The 15,901-nt window shown below is 42.2% G+C and overlaps 1 protein-coding gene across 4 annotated transcripts in view; it reads right to left on the bottom strand.

Moving 5' to 3' along the window:
• LOC119655166 (cadherin-86C) overlaps positions 1-15,901 on the bottom strand; it is a 784,156-nt gene that overhangs the window by 12,047 nt on the left and 756,208 nt on the right. For all 4 annotated transcript variants that reach the window (XR_005249882.1, XM_038060935.1, XM_038060926.1 and 1 more), the window contains 3 exons: positions 6,898-7,090; positions 683-926; positions 433-591 (listed from right to left, as the gene is read on the bottom strand). Coding sequence is in view for 3 of the 4 variants with exons in the window: in XM_038060935.1 (XP_037916863.1) it covers positions 433-591; positions 683-926; positions 6,898-7,090 (596 nt within the window). In the remaining variant the exon portion in view is untranslated. The remainder of the gene's footprint in view (positions 1-432; positions 592-682; positions 927-6,897; positions 7,091-15,901) is intronic.

Genomic DNA, 15,901 nt, shown 5'->3' on the forward strand with positions numbered 1-15,901 from the left:
GATAAGTCTAGTATTAATTTTAGTCATAAACTACCTGTAACAAAATCAAACAAAATAAATTGAATGTGTTAAGAAAAAAAAAAGAGAAAGCCTAATTAAAGATGACCTTCGAATCGCCATCTGACGTTAAAAAGTTAAAAAGGATTATACGTTCGCCCAAGAAATTAGTCATGCTACGCAGTTCAATACTTACTTAAGCGAAAATAAGAAAGAAAAGATGTTTGAAAGTGCTTGGCTCTACTTTAGAAAGTATATTATGATCAATATTGCGTAAAATCTTTGTTAAAAGATTTGCATGGTGTCACTTTATAGTTTGAAAACGGATCAGTGCAGAATTAAATAACGTTTCAGATACGCAACAACAATTTCAACTTAGACCCCCTTTATTCACGTCCACACAATCCTAACCGGATTACTAACGATTAAACTCACCTGAACGACTTTCGTTCCGGCCGTCATATTTTCTGGTAATTCTACTGTGTACATAGATTCACTGAACACCGGAGGATTATCATTTACATCGTTTATAAAAACGGTGACATTAACCATTGCCGAGAGGTTCGTTGCTGGTCCAAGTTCTTGCGCTAATATCTATTGGGAATTTATAAATTGATGATGTTATTTCGTTGACACGCCCCATATTTGTTATAGGATTATGGTGACAATGAAGTCAAATGCATACCTGGAATTCAACAGATTTCCTTTCCTCGTAGTCGAGAAATTCATTGTCACGTACACGGATTAGAAAGGAGGCACTTCTCTCCGCGACATTTGGTGATATTTCGAAAGTCCCATTGTTGTTTAGAAGAGTCAACGAGAATACTCCATTTTTACCTGTGTCGTCGTCGTAGACTCGAGGAACGTATGGGTCGTTGAATGTGAGTGCTGTTCCTTGTGGAGCGTTTTCATCGATGCGAGAAACGTAACTGAAAGAAGGAAAATGATCATGTTAGGAACTCTAAATATAATGGAATATCAGAGTGAAATTATGCGGTGTTTCCAACGATTAATTAATAATGGAATATATTCTGGAATATCCCCAATATTCCGGTCTATATAACTATGTTCGCTAAAGTTACAGCAGTCAGAAAGCCCTCAGGGTCTCAGCGATGGATCACTTACAATATATGGAGTAGTATCCCTGAGGAGCCCGAACAAATAGTTCTGATCTCCTAGGTGGCATCATATCTGCGTCCTGGGTACTTGAGAAAGTTTCGCGGTGAAGAGCGAACCGCTAATAACCGATGCAGGTCGAGCCACATTGGGAGTCCCTGCGCCGATGCCAATGGGGTGATGTAAACCTAGTTCTGCCAAGTTGATGGTTATGCATGTATCAGGACCCAGCCCCTCGAAACCCTGGTTTGGCAGTGTTTACTGAACCGGTATTAGTAGACCACATTGTCTCGAAAGAGCGCTGATCCGTCTCTGAGTTCGGGTAGCAGTTACGCGTAGGTAAGTCGTAACTAACTCCGGAGGGTAAATCCGTTCTTGACTATTGCGGCCTACCCTCTAGCACGTGATGCGTTGGTGCAATTTCCAAGGAGAAAAAAACTACCAAAATGCATTCGGGGGCAGCATGAAAACGCGTCACTCTTCGCAGCGCCCAGCGAAGGAGACAGCATATGTGGAAAGACTCGACGGGACACCAGGCTCCGCACTGTCAAATAAAGAAGAAGACTCGCAGTTGTGAAGCGGATGTGGTCTGGAACTTTCCTCCAGAAAAAAGTCTGAAGAAGCGTGAAAACGGAGTGACTGAGCTGGGATTCGCATTTCCTTCTACAGGTAGATTATGGAGAGCAGCAAAAGATATGCGAAAAGCAAAAGTAACCACACTTCCCGCTGAGAGCATGATAAGTGCCAAACGTATAGCAGATAGTCCGTTGCAGAACGAACTGAGGAAAAGCAAAGGGAGGAAACGCGCGTCTGAAGAAGACTTCATCCAAGTAGTCTCCATGGCTCAAACAAAGAATGGCTAAGAAGGACAGGAGGCAAAAGCATGCCGCGAACACGAATGGTGAAGCTTTATTGCTTTAGGTGGAGAGACGAGAAGGAAGTACACTGCTAGCTCTGTTTGTTTATATTGACGGAAGGCAGGATCTTTGCGGAAGTCCGCAGTGGGATCCGCTATAAGATCAGGTTCGAAGACAGTGGAGCGGAAATATCATACATTCGGAAAACTAAAGCTGGTAGAGTCCTCGTCGAATTATGTTCGAAAACAACAAACACAACAAACAAACGTACGTTCGGTGAGGCAGTCAATGGGCTACTGGGAGAGAAGGCTCTGATTTCTAACCATCCACCTGCTCTCTGGAAATCTAAGATCTTGACTTTCGCACAGAAAAGATCGAGAAGAGGCCATCAAGTGTGAATGTTAAGAGGTAATAATAATAATAATAAGAGGTAACCAATGCCCTTATTGGTATCACTCCCCGAATTTTCGAGGCTCAACTCATGATGGAAGTTCTTAATTTCTTAACAGCAAGAAAATCTGATTTGGTTGGATAGCACGTAGGATATGAATTCGGGCAGCTCCACAAGTGTTACGAATGCTCAGATTGTAGACGAACGTCTGCAATCTGCCGAGGACCTGACAGGGTCGTGGAGCATGTAGTGTGAGCGTTGCACATACTGTGAAGTTGGGGCGGCTTCCGGTTTTTAAAGCAAAATTGGAAGGAGATAGGACGCGGTAGGCATTATTCCCATCCTAAAGATCGATGTGCACCTGAGTGAAATCGCTCATGAGTTGCTAGCACAGTTCATTGCGGAGATAAAAGCTGATCCAACGCTCATTAGTGAACAGTACCGAAACAGAAACCCAGATTCATGATACCTCGACCAATCAGGTACCGCTGTCATTTGATTTCGGGACGACATCCGACTTCGAGTTCTTGCCCAAGGCCGTAGCGATGGTTTTTCTGAATTCCGTATTTAGGGGTAACCTTTTTCAGCGTTTAACTAATATCGAACGAGACGATGACGAACTTTCGATGCAGGCGTAATGATGTGGAGGACGCTATTTTGAACACCGGGGAGTAGACACCGGTTGGAGGTGACTTCAATGCCAAAGTATTTGAATGGGGACAGGGCTCGTAGTTTTAAACACCACACTCATACCAACATTCCAGCCGGCGCACAGGCTGGGAATGAAGCATTTCCGACGTAACCTTCGTGTCGCAATCACTACTGGTAAGTTCCAGAAAACTTTTCAGTAAGCGACCATCAAAACGTTGCGTTCGAAGTGGTTGACGCTATCTCTCGATGTGCGTGAAACGTTCAGTAAACACCGAGAAATTGGTCGAACAATTATTGTGGCTAGTCGGTTTCGGTCGCAGGGAACTCTTCAGACACTGCCTCGCACCTCTGTAGTAGCGTGACTGAAAGCGGCTACAGCGAGCATTTTGCTGTTTTTGTTTAATTCAAAACTCGACAAGGGTATTTACTATATTGTTTGAAACCGCCAGATTTGAACCTGGTTTAAAGATTGGTTTCAGCTAATACGACTACGTTTTTGTTTATTGTCTTGAGCCCGCCATCTAATTAATGGTTGCCAAGAGATGGTTCTGGTCCTACTAATGTGGATGCAGAACCTCGGCGGCCCACTTTGTCACATTAGAAATATTTCATTCGGCCAAGTTTCAGCAGCACCTTATAACAACTGCACACCAAGCTTGATAAGTCGTTCTTGTTTAGTGCTGCTAATGTTGCCCGACTATCGGAACAGATTCGAATGTTGCGACCCCTCCATTTTTGTCAGAAACAATAAAATGGCATATATTTTTGCCTGGAAGATAGCCGTAATTTTTCCGAGAGGTCGGCCCGATTCCATAATCGTATTACTCGAAAATATCCCTGTGCCCGATCCGTCTTCCATGACTGACCCGTGCGAGTTAGGCATATTCTTTATCGAGCATTGTTTTCTCAATTTTTGCGGTTAGCTCACGGAATGCTGTCTCCGTGGATTTGCCTTGTTGGTAGGCATGTTACCTAGGGTCCCCTAGGGATGTATGTATCTACTGGTGTTTCCAATCAGTTTAGCACGAAGGAAGTTGTTTAGAAATATATATCACCTTCACATCATTCCAGTTAAATGAAAGACATGCGCTAGGCAAGCACGGTATAATTTCGAATATATGGGCTCAGGGCATCCATTCTCTCTATTACTAGGGCAGGAATAATGCCATCCGGACCTGCAGACTTGTAACTATTGAATAAGTCAAATGCCCATTTCACTTTGTTCAATCCTTCAGTTGAAGGCTGTCTGGGAAGTGTACTTCTAGCAAATTATTATATTTGTCGTTTCTTCATCGCTTTCTGTGTACATCCCACCCTGTAAACGTAGATAACACAGCAGGCTACGTTCTTTGACAAGGATCCTCTTCTGCTTTGAGGTTGCCTCAAGAGAGTTGATCCCTTCGGAAAGCGTCTCAATGATGACCGTTTAGTCGACTTTATGCTCTTCTCTAGAGCTTTATGTGCCTCTTTGCGCCGATTCCAGTCAAGGAGTGAATTGTTCTCCTTTATTTCGGAAAATCCGGGCGCCACCATGCTGCTTGTTGTTGATTGGAGATCTCCCTAAGAAAGCTTCTCTTTTGCTAGTTGTGATCATCTGGCTTGTTTTCTCAGTCCCAGCAATGAATTTGATGTGTTTTCCCAGGATCGTAACTCGGGCGCTCACTTCTGTTTTGTACGTCGCCCCATTTGTCTTACGTAGATTCCGAAATGGGGGCGGTGGAGGTGGATCCATGACATAGAAACACACAAAAAACTGATTTAAATAAGGTAATGCTTTACACAAAGTCTTAGTTTCATTCATTCTGCGTCGACCAGGCCTGACGAGAGGAGAGTTGAAAGTAGAATTCCCGTCGTGCCTCGAATTTTCTTGGGGAGAGACCATGAGGAGACGACACTTGTAATGTGACGGACCTTCTTAATATCCGGTTCAAGAACAATGATAGTGGAAACAAATTCCGACTTATTAGCTCTTTCTCCTGCTTTGCTACCTAACAGCATTCAGGTGGAATTGCTGAGGTTATTCTGGACACCAAATTGTTCCAGGACCTGAGCACCATTACACTCCTCTTCTGAAAGTCAGAGAAAGTACTTTTTGAACCTGCCCACACTCCTGCACATCATTGAAGGAAGAGCAGTACTGTCTGAGCCACTCGTTCGTGCTTTCATTTGACTTTCTTGATTATATGTGCATATTTTTTTTTTGCTTGAAAGTTAAGAATGTTTTAGCTTTTTCATTGCGCTCAAAGAGAGGTTCACATGACAGGTCTGCCATGATCAGGAGTCGAGCGCTCCCCATTTGGGTATTTGAATAGTTTTTCCGTTTTCACAGCAGCTCTTAATTTCTGCCTTCATAATATAAACACCACGACTTACAGTGAACATAAAAGATATTCGACGCCATATAAAGGATGCTAAGCTTGTTAAATCCATGACTATAAATGAAAAGGGTTCAAGAATGCTATTTTGATGCAAATTTCAATTTGTTGCGTCACTAGTCGTACTCCCAGTGGGCGGTGCAGTCATAATATTGGAGCACATTTAGTCTAAAGGCATGCGGAGTTGATTAAAATAGATGATCTTAATGAGAAGAACGCACAATAATATAATCCTGAATGTTATTACTTGTGCTGGAAATCGAATAATAAGCATAGATCCCGCTAGGCTGTCTGTTTGTTGTGATGACTTCTATGATGTTGAACATTAAGAACTCATTTAACACCTCGTACGTGCGTCCAGCCCTCCTCGACAGTTGAGGAATTGCTTTTTACCTCATCACGATGAAATCTGAGGATACATTTAATTCGCTGGCAAAAACAATCGCTCTTTTTTTTGCCCGGAATGAATCGATTTTAGATTTTTCTACGAGTTTATAATTCACAACTGAAAATCTGGATTCTTGACGTATCAAGCACTCGAGCTCTCCTATTTCGAATGGAGCCCATCCCACTGACAATTATTTTTTTATGATTTTATTAAATAATGACTCGCAAGTGAAATATGAACTCATGTACTCAAACCAGTAATTTTTACAATCAAAGGTCGTTGCTCTGGCGTTCAATTTAAATCCATACCATTTAAGCCATCAAGCTCAATTCTTGGCTAAATGATGATAGTCCGCAATCAAGTTTACCTGAAAACATTGCCTGAGTGGAGTGAATTAAGTACAAAAAGTAATGATTCTCTGGTATTTCACAGCAAGAACACTTAGTTGATTATCTACTCTACGACTAGACACCGATTAAGAATTTCGCAAAAGATCTAAGTGCGGCTGAAAGCTGAGAAACAGTAGAGTCGAGGAGTTATCGAGAAAAATTCAGGGAAGGAAAAGTAAAAACCTAAAGTAAAGAACGGAATCCAATCCCAATCCAAGTTGTCTGCGGATGGAGCCTTAGCGCCTGGCATGACGCTGCGAGGTCTTTTCAAACAATGAGTTGTGGAGGATTCTTTAACACTCGGAGGGCGATGTGGGTACTTAGCGGTAAAGATCGGAGTTGAAGAGACAATGGTTTTATGTTGGATATTTTATATAATCCTGGCTCCGCGTCCACTTCAAAATGTTGCTCCATGTCGTAACATTCTCTGAATTACCGATAAAACGTATTCTAAAAACGTTAATAGTGTCTCTCGTGGGACTAGTATTCCGGCTCTGAATGAAAACCATTCAAAATAAAAATAGGAGATTATCGGCGACTGGAAGCCTTAAGAATCATAGAAGCGTCAATTACGCGTGCATAAGGCCATTTCGCTTAAGAGTTGAGCTGCTCGGCTGGTAATCTTTTAAGGCGCAGGCATTGCTGGCGTGGTAAGACAAAAGGGTAAAACAAGTGCTGAGAGAAAAAAAAATAAAATACGATACGATAACAACAGCAATATAATTTTACTTACTGATCATTTTCGAAGTATGGCGGTGAATTACTGCGTTCCGGCAAGAAAAATGCCAATTCGACAGTTGTATCCATGGCCGGTGGTTCGTCACGACCAACCTTAACCTCCTCTGCAATTACTGTTAATAAGACGGGATCTCCGATGTGAGTGATGGCTGCTATCTCATCCAAAGGTCGTACTAAAAATATTTCACCTGTAATTTAATCAGATCGATTATCTTATTATTTTGTCCGACTCGGCTTTAACAATTTTCTTAACTGTCTTAAAATCTCGCAAGTTCTTTTGTTTTCAACTTGGGTATAGAAGGAAAATAGACAAGGAAAAAATCTGAAACTAATCGCTGAAGATGTTAAAGGTTCTGCACGGTATCGTGATACAACTGCTGCGCTATGATAGATTCTATCTATCTTATTACAGGCTGGAAACTTGTAATCGGATAGCCGTGCTTGATTTTGATGATTTAGTTTTACTTTCTTTAGATACAAAAAAAATAATATACGAGTTACAATCGAACATCGTACATGGGCGTAGTTGCGGATGGTAACTTGATTTTGTTTATGACCAGCGTGTTATTTTCCTCCATGCACTGGTAATTCTCGACACGAACACTCTAAATTCCTATTGAAATTTTAATTCAGCGGATGAGACCTTCCGGAGAATCGTATTCTCATGATTTCACTTCATAAAAAATTTATAGATTACAAAGAAAGTTCGAAAGAACAACTGTCGCCAGTAATTGGACTAATAAATTCTTAAATATTAATAATCTGTGAAAAGTTCTGCTTCGCGAAGAATAAACCTTCATGCAATTTTGATGATAGCTTATGCATATAATGCATTTCTGATAACAAATAGTGAAAGCTGCAGCGATTCCAAAGTTATAATACATATCAGAACTTGTTGCCCAACTTGGATGAACTGGAAGCCGAGATACTTAAATGACAATTCATGTTTAAAGAACAGAACTGTTCTTTTCCCTTTTTCAAGATGGGAAGTGCATTGCTTACACAGAACAAAAAATTATCCGGCAGCGTCCCCTGAGAATTCTTACGCAATTTTGCTGGCGCTTTGGTTCATATTTACCCGTAGGCCTCCTAGACTACTCCAGTGTAGTTCTGTGAGCCGTTCCTCTCCTTTTCTGACTGTCACTGATTCTATAGTGGAATTCTGTGTCATAAAGCTGCCTCCTTCTTTGCTAGCTCATTATTTCCTTATAACTCAATATGGCCTGGAACCCAGAATATCTAGAGCTAATTGTACGAGCTACGCCTATTTAATTTGTCAAGGCATTCTCGCTATGGACAAGCCTAGTATACTGTATCTAAGTGCCTTGACAATAACGGCAGAATTACATGGTTCGGTGACGGCACCATCCATCATACATTGAATTATTAAGCCATCTACAACACATAATATGCAGCTGCTCCAATTAGATTGGTATTCTGCAATTAAACCTTGTCCACATATAGTCAGTTATGCTGTTCCCATGTTCCCAACTGCTTTGATAGAAATTTTCATTCACTGATTATAACCACATAGGAATCGCCAAAGAATGGAATGAGATAAAACTGAAGTCCCCGCAGAGGATTAATTACTAGTCCACACATTTAGTTGAGAGAACATAGACCAGCATATCTAAATATTCTTTCACTACAGAAGCTGGACAAAAACATGGAAAACAAACGAAGGTTCCTTACTCAGTACCTGTGGTATGCTTTCAGTCACTATCTTTGGTTTCCTAACACAGCAAATAATAGGAGCCCTTGATGCTATCCTTCCTGCATTCATTAGAGTTGGTATGGGGTAGGTAGGTAGGTATCAGTGGCCGTTCCGAGGAGCCCAATTAGCGCTTTGGTGCGCCGTTTTGATGCCACAAACTGCTAAGGCCGTGAATGTTGTTATGTGAGCAGGGAGGCAGAGTGCAGCCGGCTCAGATCTTCAGAGCTAGCCCGTAGCATTCCCGAAGGAAAGCAGTTCTCCCATCCTGCAGCTGGAAATCTCTCTGAGGTCCCCAAAGAATGGTTTACCCAGTGTACGCAGCCTGACTCTAGCCAGAGCTGGGTAATCGCAGAGAAAGTGCAAGGGGGTTTCCCTTCCCTTTCCACAGCTTCGGCAATGCGAGTTGTAGGGTAAGCCGAGCCTAGATAGGCATGGTCCCCTATGGGCTAATGACCCGTGCAGACCGCCGTAAACTTTGGTGGAAATAGTTTTCTGCATCCAGGCCACTGCTTCGTCTCCGACTAGTTTCTCGGCTTGTAATCTTATTTGCTACAGGGATGGCTGCTTGCTCAATGTACCGGCAATTATTATCCTTTACTCACTTGCATAGTTGTTTTTTGAGTTATGCCACATATCAGATAAAAAGCTGCTACTTTCGGGGGCGAACGCAGGACAGGACATTGAATATGCCGAGTTAAGTACACCTGTCAGTACTATAGGGTGCTCAGAGGTGGCGATGAGGAAGACCGCCGACGAGAACTTCCATAGGGGTGGCACTGGGAGACGCTATATCACATTGGTTTGCCGGGAGTGATCCAGAAGGTGAATGCTTCAAAGGCCCAATTAGGGCGATCAGACCCGAGTCTGCACGCGGACTCATTTGAAGTGGCAAGTGGCAGGTCATGAAACCTTACCAGGGGTACACTGGTACCATGGGAACCGGGATAGCCCCTGAATTCACATACTTCGGAAGATTTCCTGTTGTATATGCGTTCAGCTCGGTTGTAGCGATTCGTCCCCTAGTGGGAGCATCATGGAGGTTGTTGGTTACGATCAAGCAAACAGAGACCTTCGGGTCTCGACGTGGTGTTGCGTTTCAACACGGGTGCCGTACTCCTTAGTTCGGTAGAGATTTAGGTAGGTCTTGCATCCACCAGTATAAGTGCTGTCAGTACTGTAGAGTGCTCTCAGATGGCGAGAAGGTAGACGCGGTAGCAAAATTTTACACTGAATCAACAGCAAGTGGCCGAGGAGAACCTTCATGTAGTGGCACCTTGAAACGCTGTATTCGCATTAACTTGTTGGTCGAGATGTGGTTGGCGAATGCTGCAACACCTTTAGCGATCAAACTCGAGCCTGCACAGTGACTCATCTGAAGTGGCGTCGGCCGTGGTGCCATGCGAACAGGGATGAGCTCAAATACCTCAGGAGAATTCCTGGGGCATCTCTCCTCAGCCCGGTTATTCGCGGTTGGCCGTCTAATAGGAAGTCAATGGGGTTGTGTTTACGCTCACATTGCTGACAGAAGGCTTCGGACTTCAAGCGTGGAGTTGCGCTTACACCTCGGGTGCTGAGAGATTTATCTATGTTTTGTGCCAGTATAAATGCGTGGCCATTCACTCAAGATAGACTGGTGCCGTTGTTACTTGTAACACCAGAACTGTAATTGTGGTAACAAAATCAATCCATATCTTCAGAAGACCGTGGGATTAGTCCTAAAGGGCGGGAACGCACGTTAAACCAATCGGACGTCCAGCACTATAGAACTTGAAGAAGCAATCAGAATCTGATCACATGAGTATTGAGCTCTCTTATTAAGGCGGGTAAAACACAATTTGACTGACATGAAAGAACAACCACTCCAATATGAAAGAAGAAAGACCGTCCAGCGAAAAGGAAGAAGAAATGACAATAATTGACAAAGGGGTGAATAGGAGACATATAAGCCGAGCTTGTCAAGAACTGTGGAACTACTGACATAATACATAACACGTAATAACTCTGCTCCTCATGAAGCAACAACGTGGCAAGTATCGCCTTCTCTATATTGTGTTAACGGATTTAGGAAAGACATTTGACCACGCCTTACACAAACTCATCTGGTATGCATTGCGACAATACTGATGCCAAAGGCACTTGGGCACTGTGAGATATTTTTCCACCCTAACCCGAAGAAGGTATATTAACATCGCTTTGTGTTTCTGTCGAAGTCGAACCCCCTCCCCCCTCTTCGTGCTTATCATGGACACTGTAGCGCGGGGCATCCAATGTCCGGCGCCCTACACAATATTTGCTGGAAATGTTGCTTTATTAGCATATCATAAAGCGAAATGTGAGCAACTTGTTCAAAAGTAGGATGATCACCGTCTCATGAAATTTGGGAATATGAAAAAACAGTTTTCGATGGCGGATTTCAATGAAACCGGCAATATCACCCATCAGTGATAATGACCAGCCGAGAACTAAGCGATATGAGCATCAGCCAACGGTGAATTAAGTAATGAAATGGCTTCACGCATCAGATCAATTTGGATGAGGTGTAGTTCCATAACTGACATCTTATGTAATCGACCTAACAACGCATGTTCCAAATCCCAGTGCTAGTCGAATGCTCGTGCTAATGAAGAAAAAGATGTTGGGATGTATCTATGGCATAGCACGCTATGTAAATGTAATGAAAATGAGGACATCTGCGATCAATATAGGGATCATAAAAAAGTCTCGTGTGAGTGAGAGAGTCATGAAATTCCTCGAATTAGTCGAAGTCAATGAGAAACATGTAAATGTCGGCCAAAACAACGGTAACGGATACGATAAATAAGTTTGACTCCACACGGACCAAACTTATGACAAAAATTTATACGAAATCTATCTATTCGAGCCAGGATATTGCAATTTATCAACCGAATTCGATTTTCATTGGGAATATTCTGCAGTTTCATTTCAGTTTCATTATATTTGCACTTAATGCTATCGAAGCGATAAGCCTACAATACCGAAAAAGCACAAGGGCTAATGCAAACTTCTATGACCAAGCGGGATCCGAACTCGGAGAACAGAGATCAGGAGGATAACATTCTATCAACTCGAACATTGCACCGTCGAAACTACCTTAATTCTTATCTAATTCTCTAACTAGAACAAGTTCAGCAAAATATATGGTGTACTAACAGGGCACGGAACCTTAAATATGCTAGGTTAATTATGGAATTAGTGTCAAACAAACAACTGCAAAAAACTATGGAAAACACGAAATCATTAGTGATGGAGCACTCCCTGCTGAATTTGGGACCCTGAACATTCTCAAACAACTTATACCAAACAACTGTATGCCATTGTTCGATGTTACACACATTACTGGACTAATCCTTTCGGTGAGGCGCTTCACTCAATAACGTCCCACTTTTTCCTAAGTATGAACGCACAAAGGATATCGAATACCTCTGTTGCGGTAATGACAAGAACGGTACTTTGCTGACCATCTGTCGAGCCGTGCCGGATAGATGACGAGAATATTTCAAGCAGGTTACAACTGGAGAATTTGTTCATCCTTCACTTCCAAAATCATTTCCGATATTTGGAACCATTCCACTGGTCAGCCGAACTGAAGTCGAGGAAGCTATGAAATGGATAAAATCGAAGAAAGTAACAGGACTTGACAACATCGCATTTGAGCTCTGGAAAGCGAAAAGGTGGGACTCAACAATGTGGCTCAGTGAATTCTTCAATGGGGTTATTCAGAAAAGTAGAACACAATCTAACTGGCAAAAATGCCATAGCTCCAATATGGAAAAATAAAGGTAGTCCCGCAGAATGTTCAAATTACGGTTACTTCCCTACACTGTGGAGATTTTGGAAAGTATTCTTGACAACCGTATGCCCTACGACGACACTTAGTGCCAGAAAAACTCGTGCGCTGGGTTCAATTGCTTTACCACAATCCAAAAAGTATAGTTCGACCTATGGCGGCTGTATCAAAACCGCTTCGTGCCTTTGTTAGTGTTCATCAAGGAAGCGCCCTCTCAGCACTCCTCTTAGTGCTTATTATGGATACTGTCACACGGGATATCCAACATCCAGTGCCCTATACACTGCTTTATGCAGATGATTTTTTCCTAGCCTCTTATATCAAAAATGATCTCGAGTAACTTGTCCAAAACTGGAATGATCGCCTCATGCAACACGGTCTCAGATTGGACGACCGGCCCCCATGAAACAGGTGTAATTACGGTGAGCGACAATGACCTGCACAGAAGTGAAAGATTTAAATATTTCGTATCAACGGCATAAGCCAATGGAGAGCTACGTTATGAAATTCCTTCACGGATTAACGCAACCTGGATGAAATGGCGTCCCACGACTGGTGTTCTTTGTGATCGACGTATTAACGAACGTCTCAAATCTAAAATTTACCGCTGTGTCGTCCGGCCTGTCGCCTTCTGTGGTTCTGAGTGTTGCCCAACTACCAAAGACAATGGACAGCATGTTGCGGTAATGAAGACGAATATGTTGCTTTGGACTAGTCGCGTGACACGCTTTCATCACATCCGAAACGAGGATATCCGCAATCGATATGGGGTTGCTATGATCGTGGAAAAACTGCGAGAGAGGCGTCTTCAATGGTATAATCACGTAATCCGCGATAACGTGAATTCACTTTGCAGGATTGGTCTGAACATCGAAGTCGATGGCAGCGATCAAAAAGCAAGTTGAAACAACGGTGGCTTGATATGCTGGATGCATTTGAAATACTCGTAATTGCATCAAGATCAGGTTTTTGAAAAAACAAAATGGCGCAACCGATCATGATAAACAGACCCTGCTCGTAAGCGCGATAAAGTCTGAAGAAAAAGAAGATCAATGCTTACAAATCGAAAACCCATGAGGAGTTGAATTTCATTATTAGATGCGCAACTAAGTTCTCGTTGTGTTTGAATGAAAATGCAACTTTATTGAGAAAAAATGATTTCAAATGAATCGTTCAAGGTATTGCTCGATAACCAAAAATGGGAGCTTTGGGGGCTATCTACGAATCGATCAGTTAGATCATATGCCACCGAACGGATCAAGTATTGATTGGACGGCACTATATCTGGGAGATATTGCGAGTGGGTAGGATTTCCTATTTGATCGTTTCCAGGTGGGATTTAACGGTTTCGACAACGAGTTGCTGAGCGTTTTAAACTTGTAGGATCCCCTCTTCGCCTTTGCTTGTATTGTGGCAGTTTTTCGCGAGTACTTGGCTCAATCGTATCAACTGAAATCGATACCTATCACCAATGGTGGTTTCTTTTAGATTTAACAGCCCATAATAAATAACACCGACCTGGTCCTGCTAAATATGGGCAAAACCTTCGAAGCGTGAACATTCGGCCAAACCGATGACAAAGAAGTAGTTCCCACGAATCTTTTTCTTCGGTTTTCTGTAATGAATCAATTTTCTATCATCTGCTTCGATGCGATGAAAAAAGCTTTTCTTTTTAAGCTTTGGGAGCAGTTGCTCACAGTTGAAAAAACGGCGCTTCCTTATTTTCGAATCTTTTTCAACACATGCAATTGCTTGGTAATGGCTTTATGGGCAACTCCTAAACGTGAAACAAACTTTTCTTGCGCTTGATATCGGGCAATGCCTTCCTTTACGCCGACAGTCGTTAACGTCGAAATTACTGGCTCAAAAGCGACAGAACTAAACACGGCACGTTGTTTCGCTTACAATACCATCTTTGTAAACTTTTCGTAGCTCCTGATGCGCTTTAGCCAGCATAGCATAAAATCAGGCATTTTCACCCAACTAAAAGTATGCGCAATGCTGACCACATTGCCTCCTAGTGTACCGGTACGGTCTTGAATGAAGTGCTCTAACACACTTCAAGGCCCTGATCCAAACATGGATTGTTGCGCCAACGATTATTATAAAAGTATGCGACGCCAAACAATATAAATGTCTCAAAACGGGCAGTTTACCATATGTCTAAGCTTGACTTATTGCGTTTTGGATATGTCAAAATCGACTGACGCTTACTGCCACCTATTTACAAACAGCGGGAACTTAGTTGTGCATCTAATATATCCATTTATAATGCAGCAATTAATCCAGAAAGGCAATCAAACGTGATAAAATGCATCCCTGAGTATTGTGTCAGCCTTTCGAATATGATATTTGAGAATTCATCTAAAAAGTTATGGAAATTAAATCTAATTGCCCCTGCAGGTGAAAAGATCCTCAATTTATTAACTAACATCTTCCATATATCTCTCAGATGGGGTAGGTACTATTAGTAACTTTAATCCGATTGTGGGCTGATTTTTCTTATCTACAGTTTACTGTTCACTTCAAAGTGGAGTGGTAAGCGCCCATACAGTCTGCTTTCCAATTGTAGTTTTCCATACTTAATCAACTTAATAATGGGCAAAAAAGCACAAAAACAAACACAAAACATCCATGACGCAACCGAGGCCCGGAACCATGACAAGAGATAAATTATGTTATGTCAGATAAATAATTATTTTCCTCTCTGAAAATAGGCCAGTGAAATCAATCGTGTTAGCCAACAAAAATCATACGACTCAGCTTAATCCTAAGGAAACCTTCAAAATGCACTGGAAACTCTACCCGCCTCTGTCGAGCAATTAGAACTCAGACCTGCAAACTTTTCAACACTACAAAATTTTGATTAGAACACGAGCCCGTTAATTACAATTACCTGCACTAATTTCTCGTTATTCGCGGGCGTGTGACTTTCGACCGACGCACAATCCATAATATTTAGTTACCGAACCAGTCACTGACCTGGCAATAATTTAATTTCAGTATATTCCACTATGTAACCTGCATAAAAATTACAGATTGGAGGGAGTTGTTCGGGAATTGGATTTGGGCAGCCTTCATGGTGCGATAGTACAATTTCAAGAAATAAAATCACGAAGTTGGCACGCATCTGAGCCTATAATGAGCACCGTTGAGGTGTTTAATTTAGGAAATGACCCGAAACACTATGTCGGGACCGGACTTAATTTAGAATTCAGCACTAGACAAGGTTCATTTACCTCTAGGTGAAGACCCTTGTGTATACAAATCTTGAATGAAATGTCGACCGATCAATGGGAAACTATTCCAAGAAGGCGACGTTCTTATCTTTTCTACCGGAAGCCGCTGTTACTGGGAAAAAGTGTGTTGTGGAAGAAAGATACACCCTTAACTCTTGAAACAAGCTTAAGGTTTATCTATCCTAACATAAAGCGGTAGATTTAAGAAATGCTAATTGATCATCTTCAAATATACCCC

Source organism: Hermetia illucens, chromosome 1, assembly GCF_905115235.1.
Source record: "Hermetia illucens chromosome 1, iHerIll2.2.curated.20191125, whole genome shotgun sequence".
NCBI lineage: Eukaryota > Metazoa > Arthropoda > Insecta > Diptera > Stratiomyidae > Hermetia > Hermetia illucens.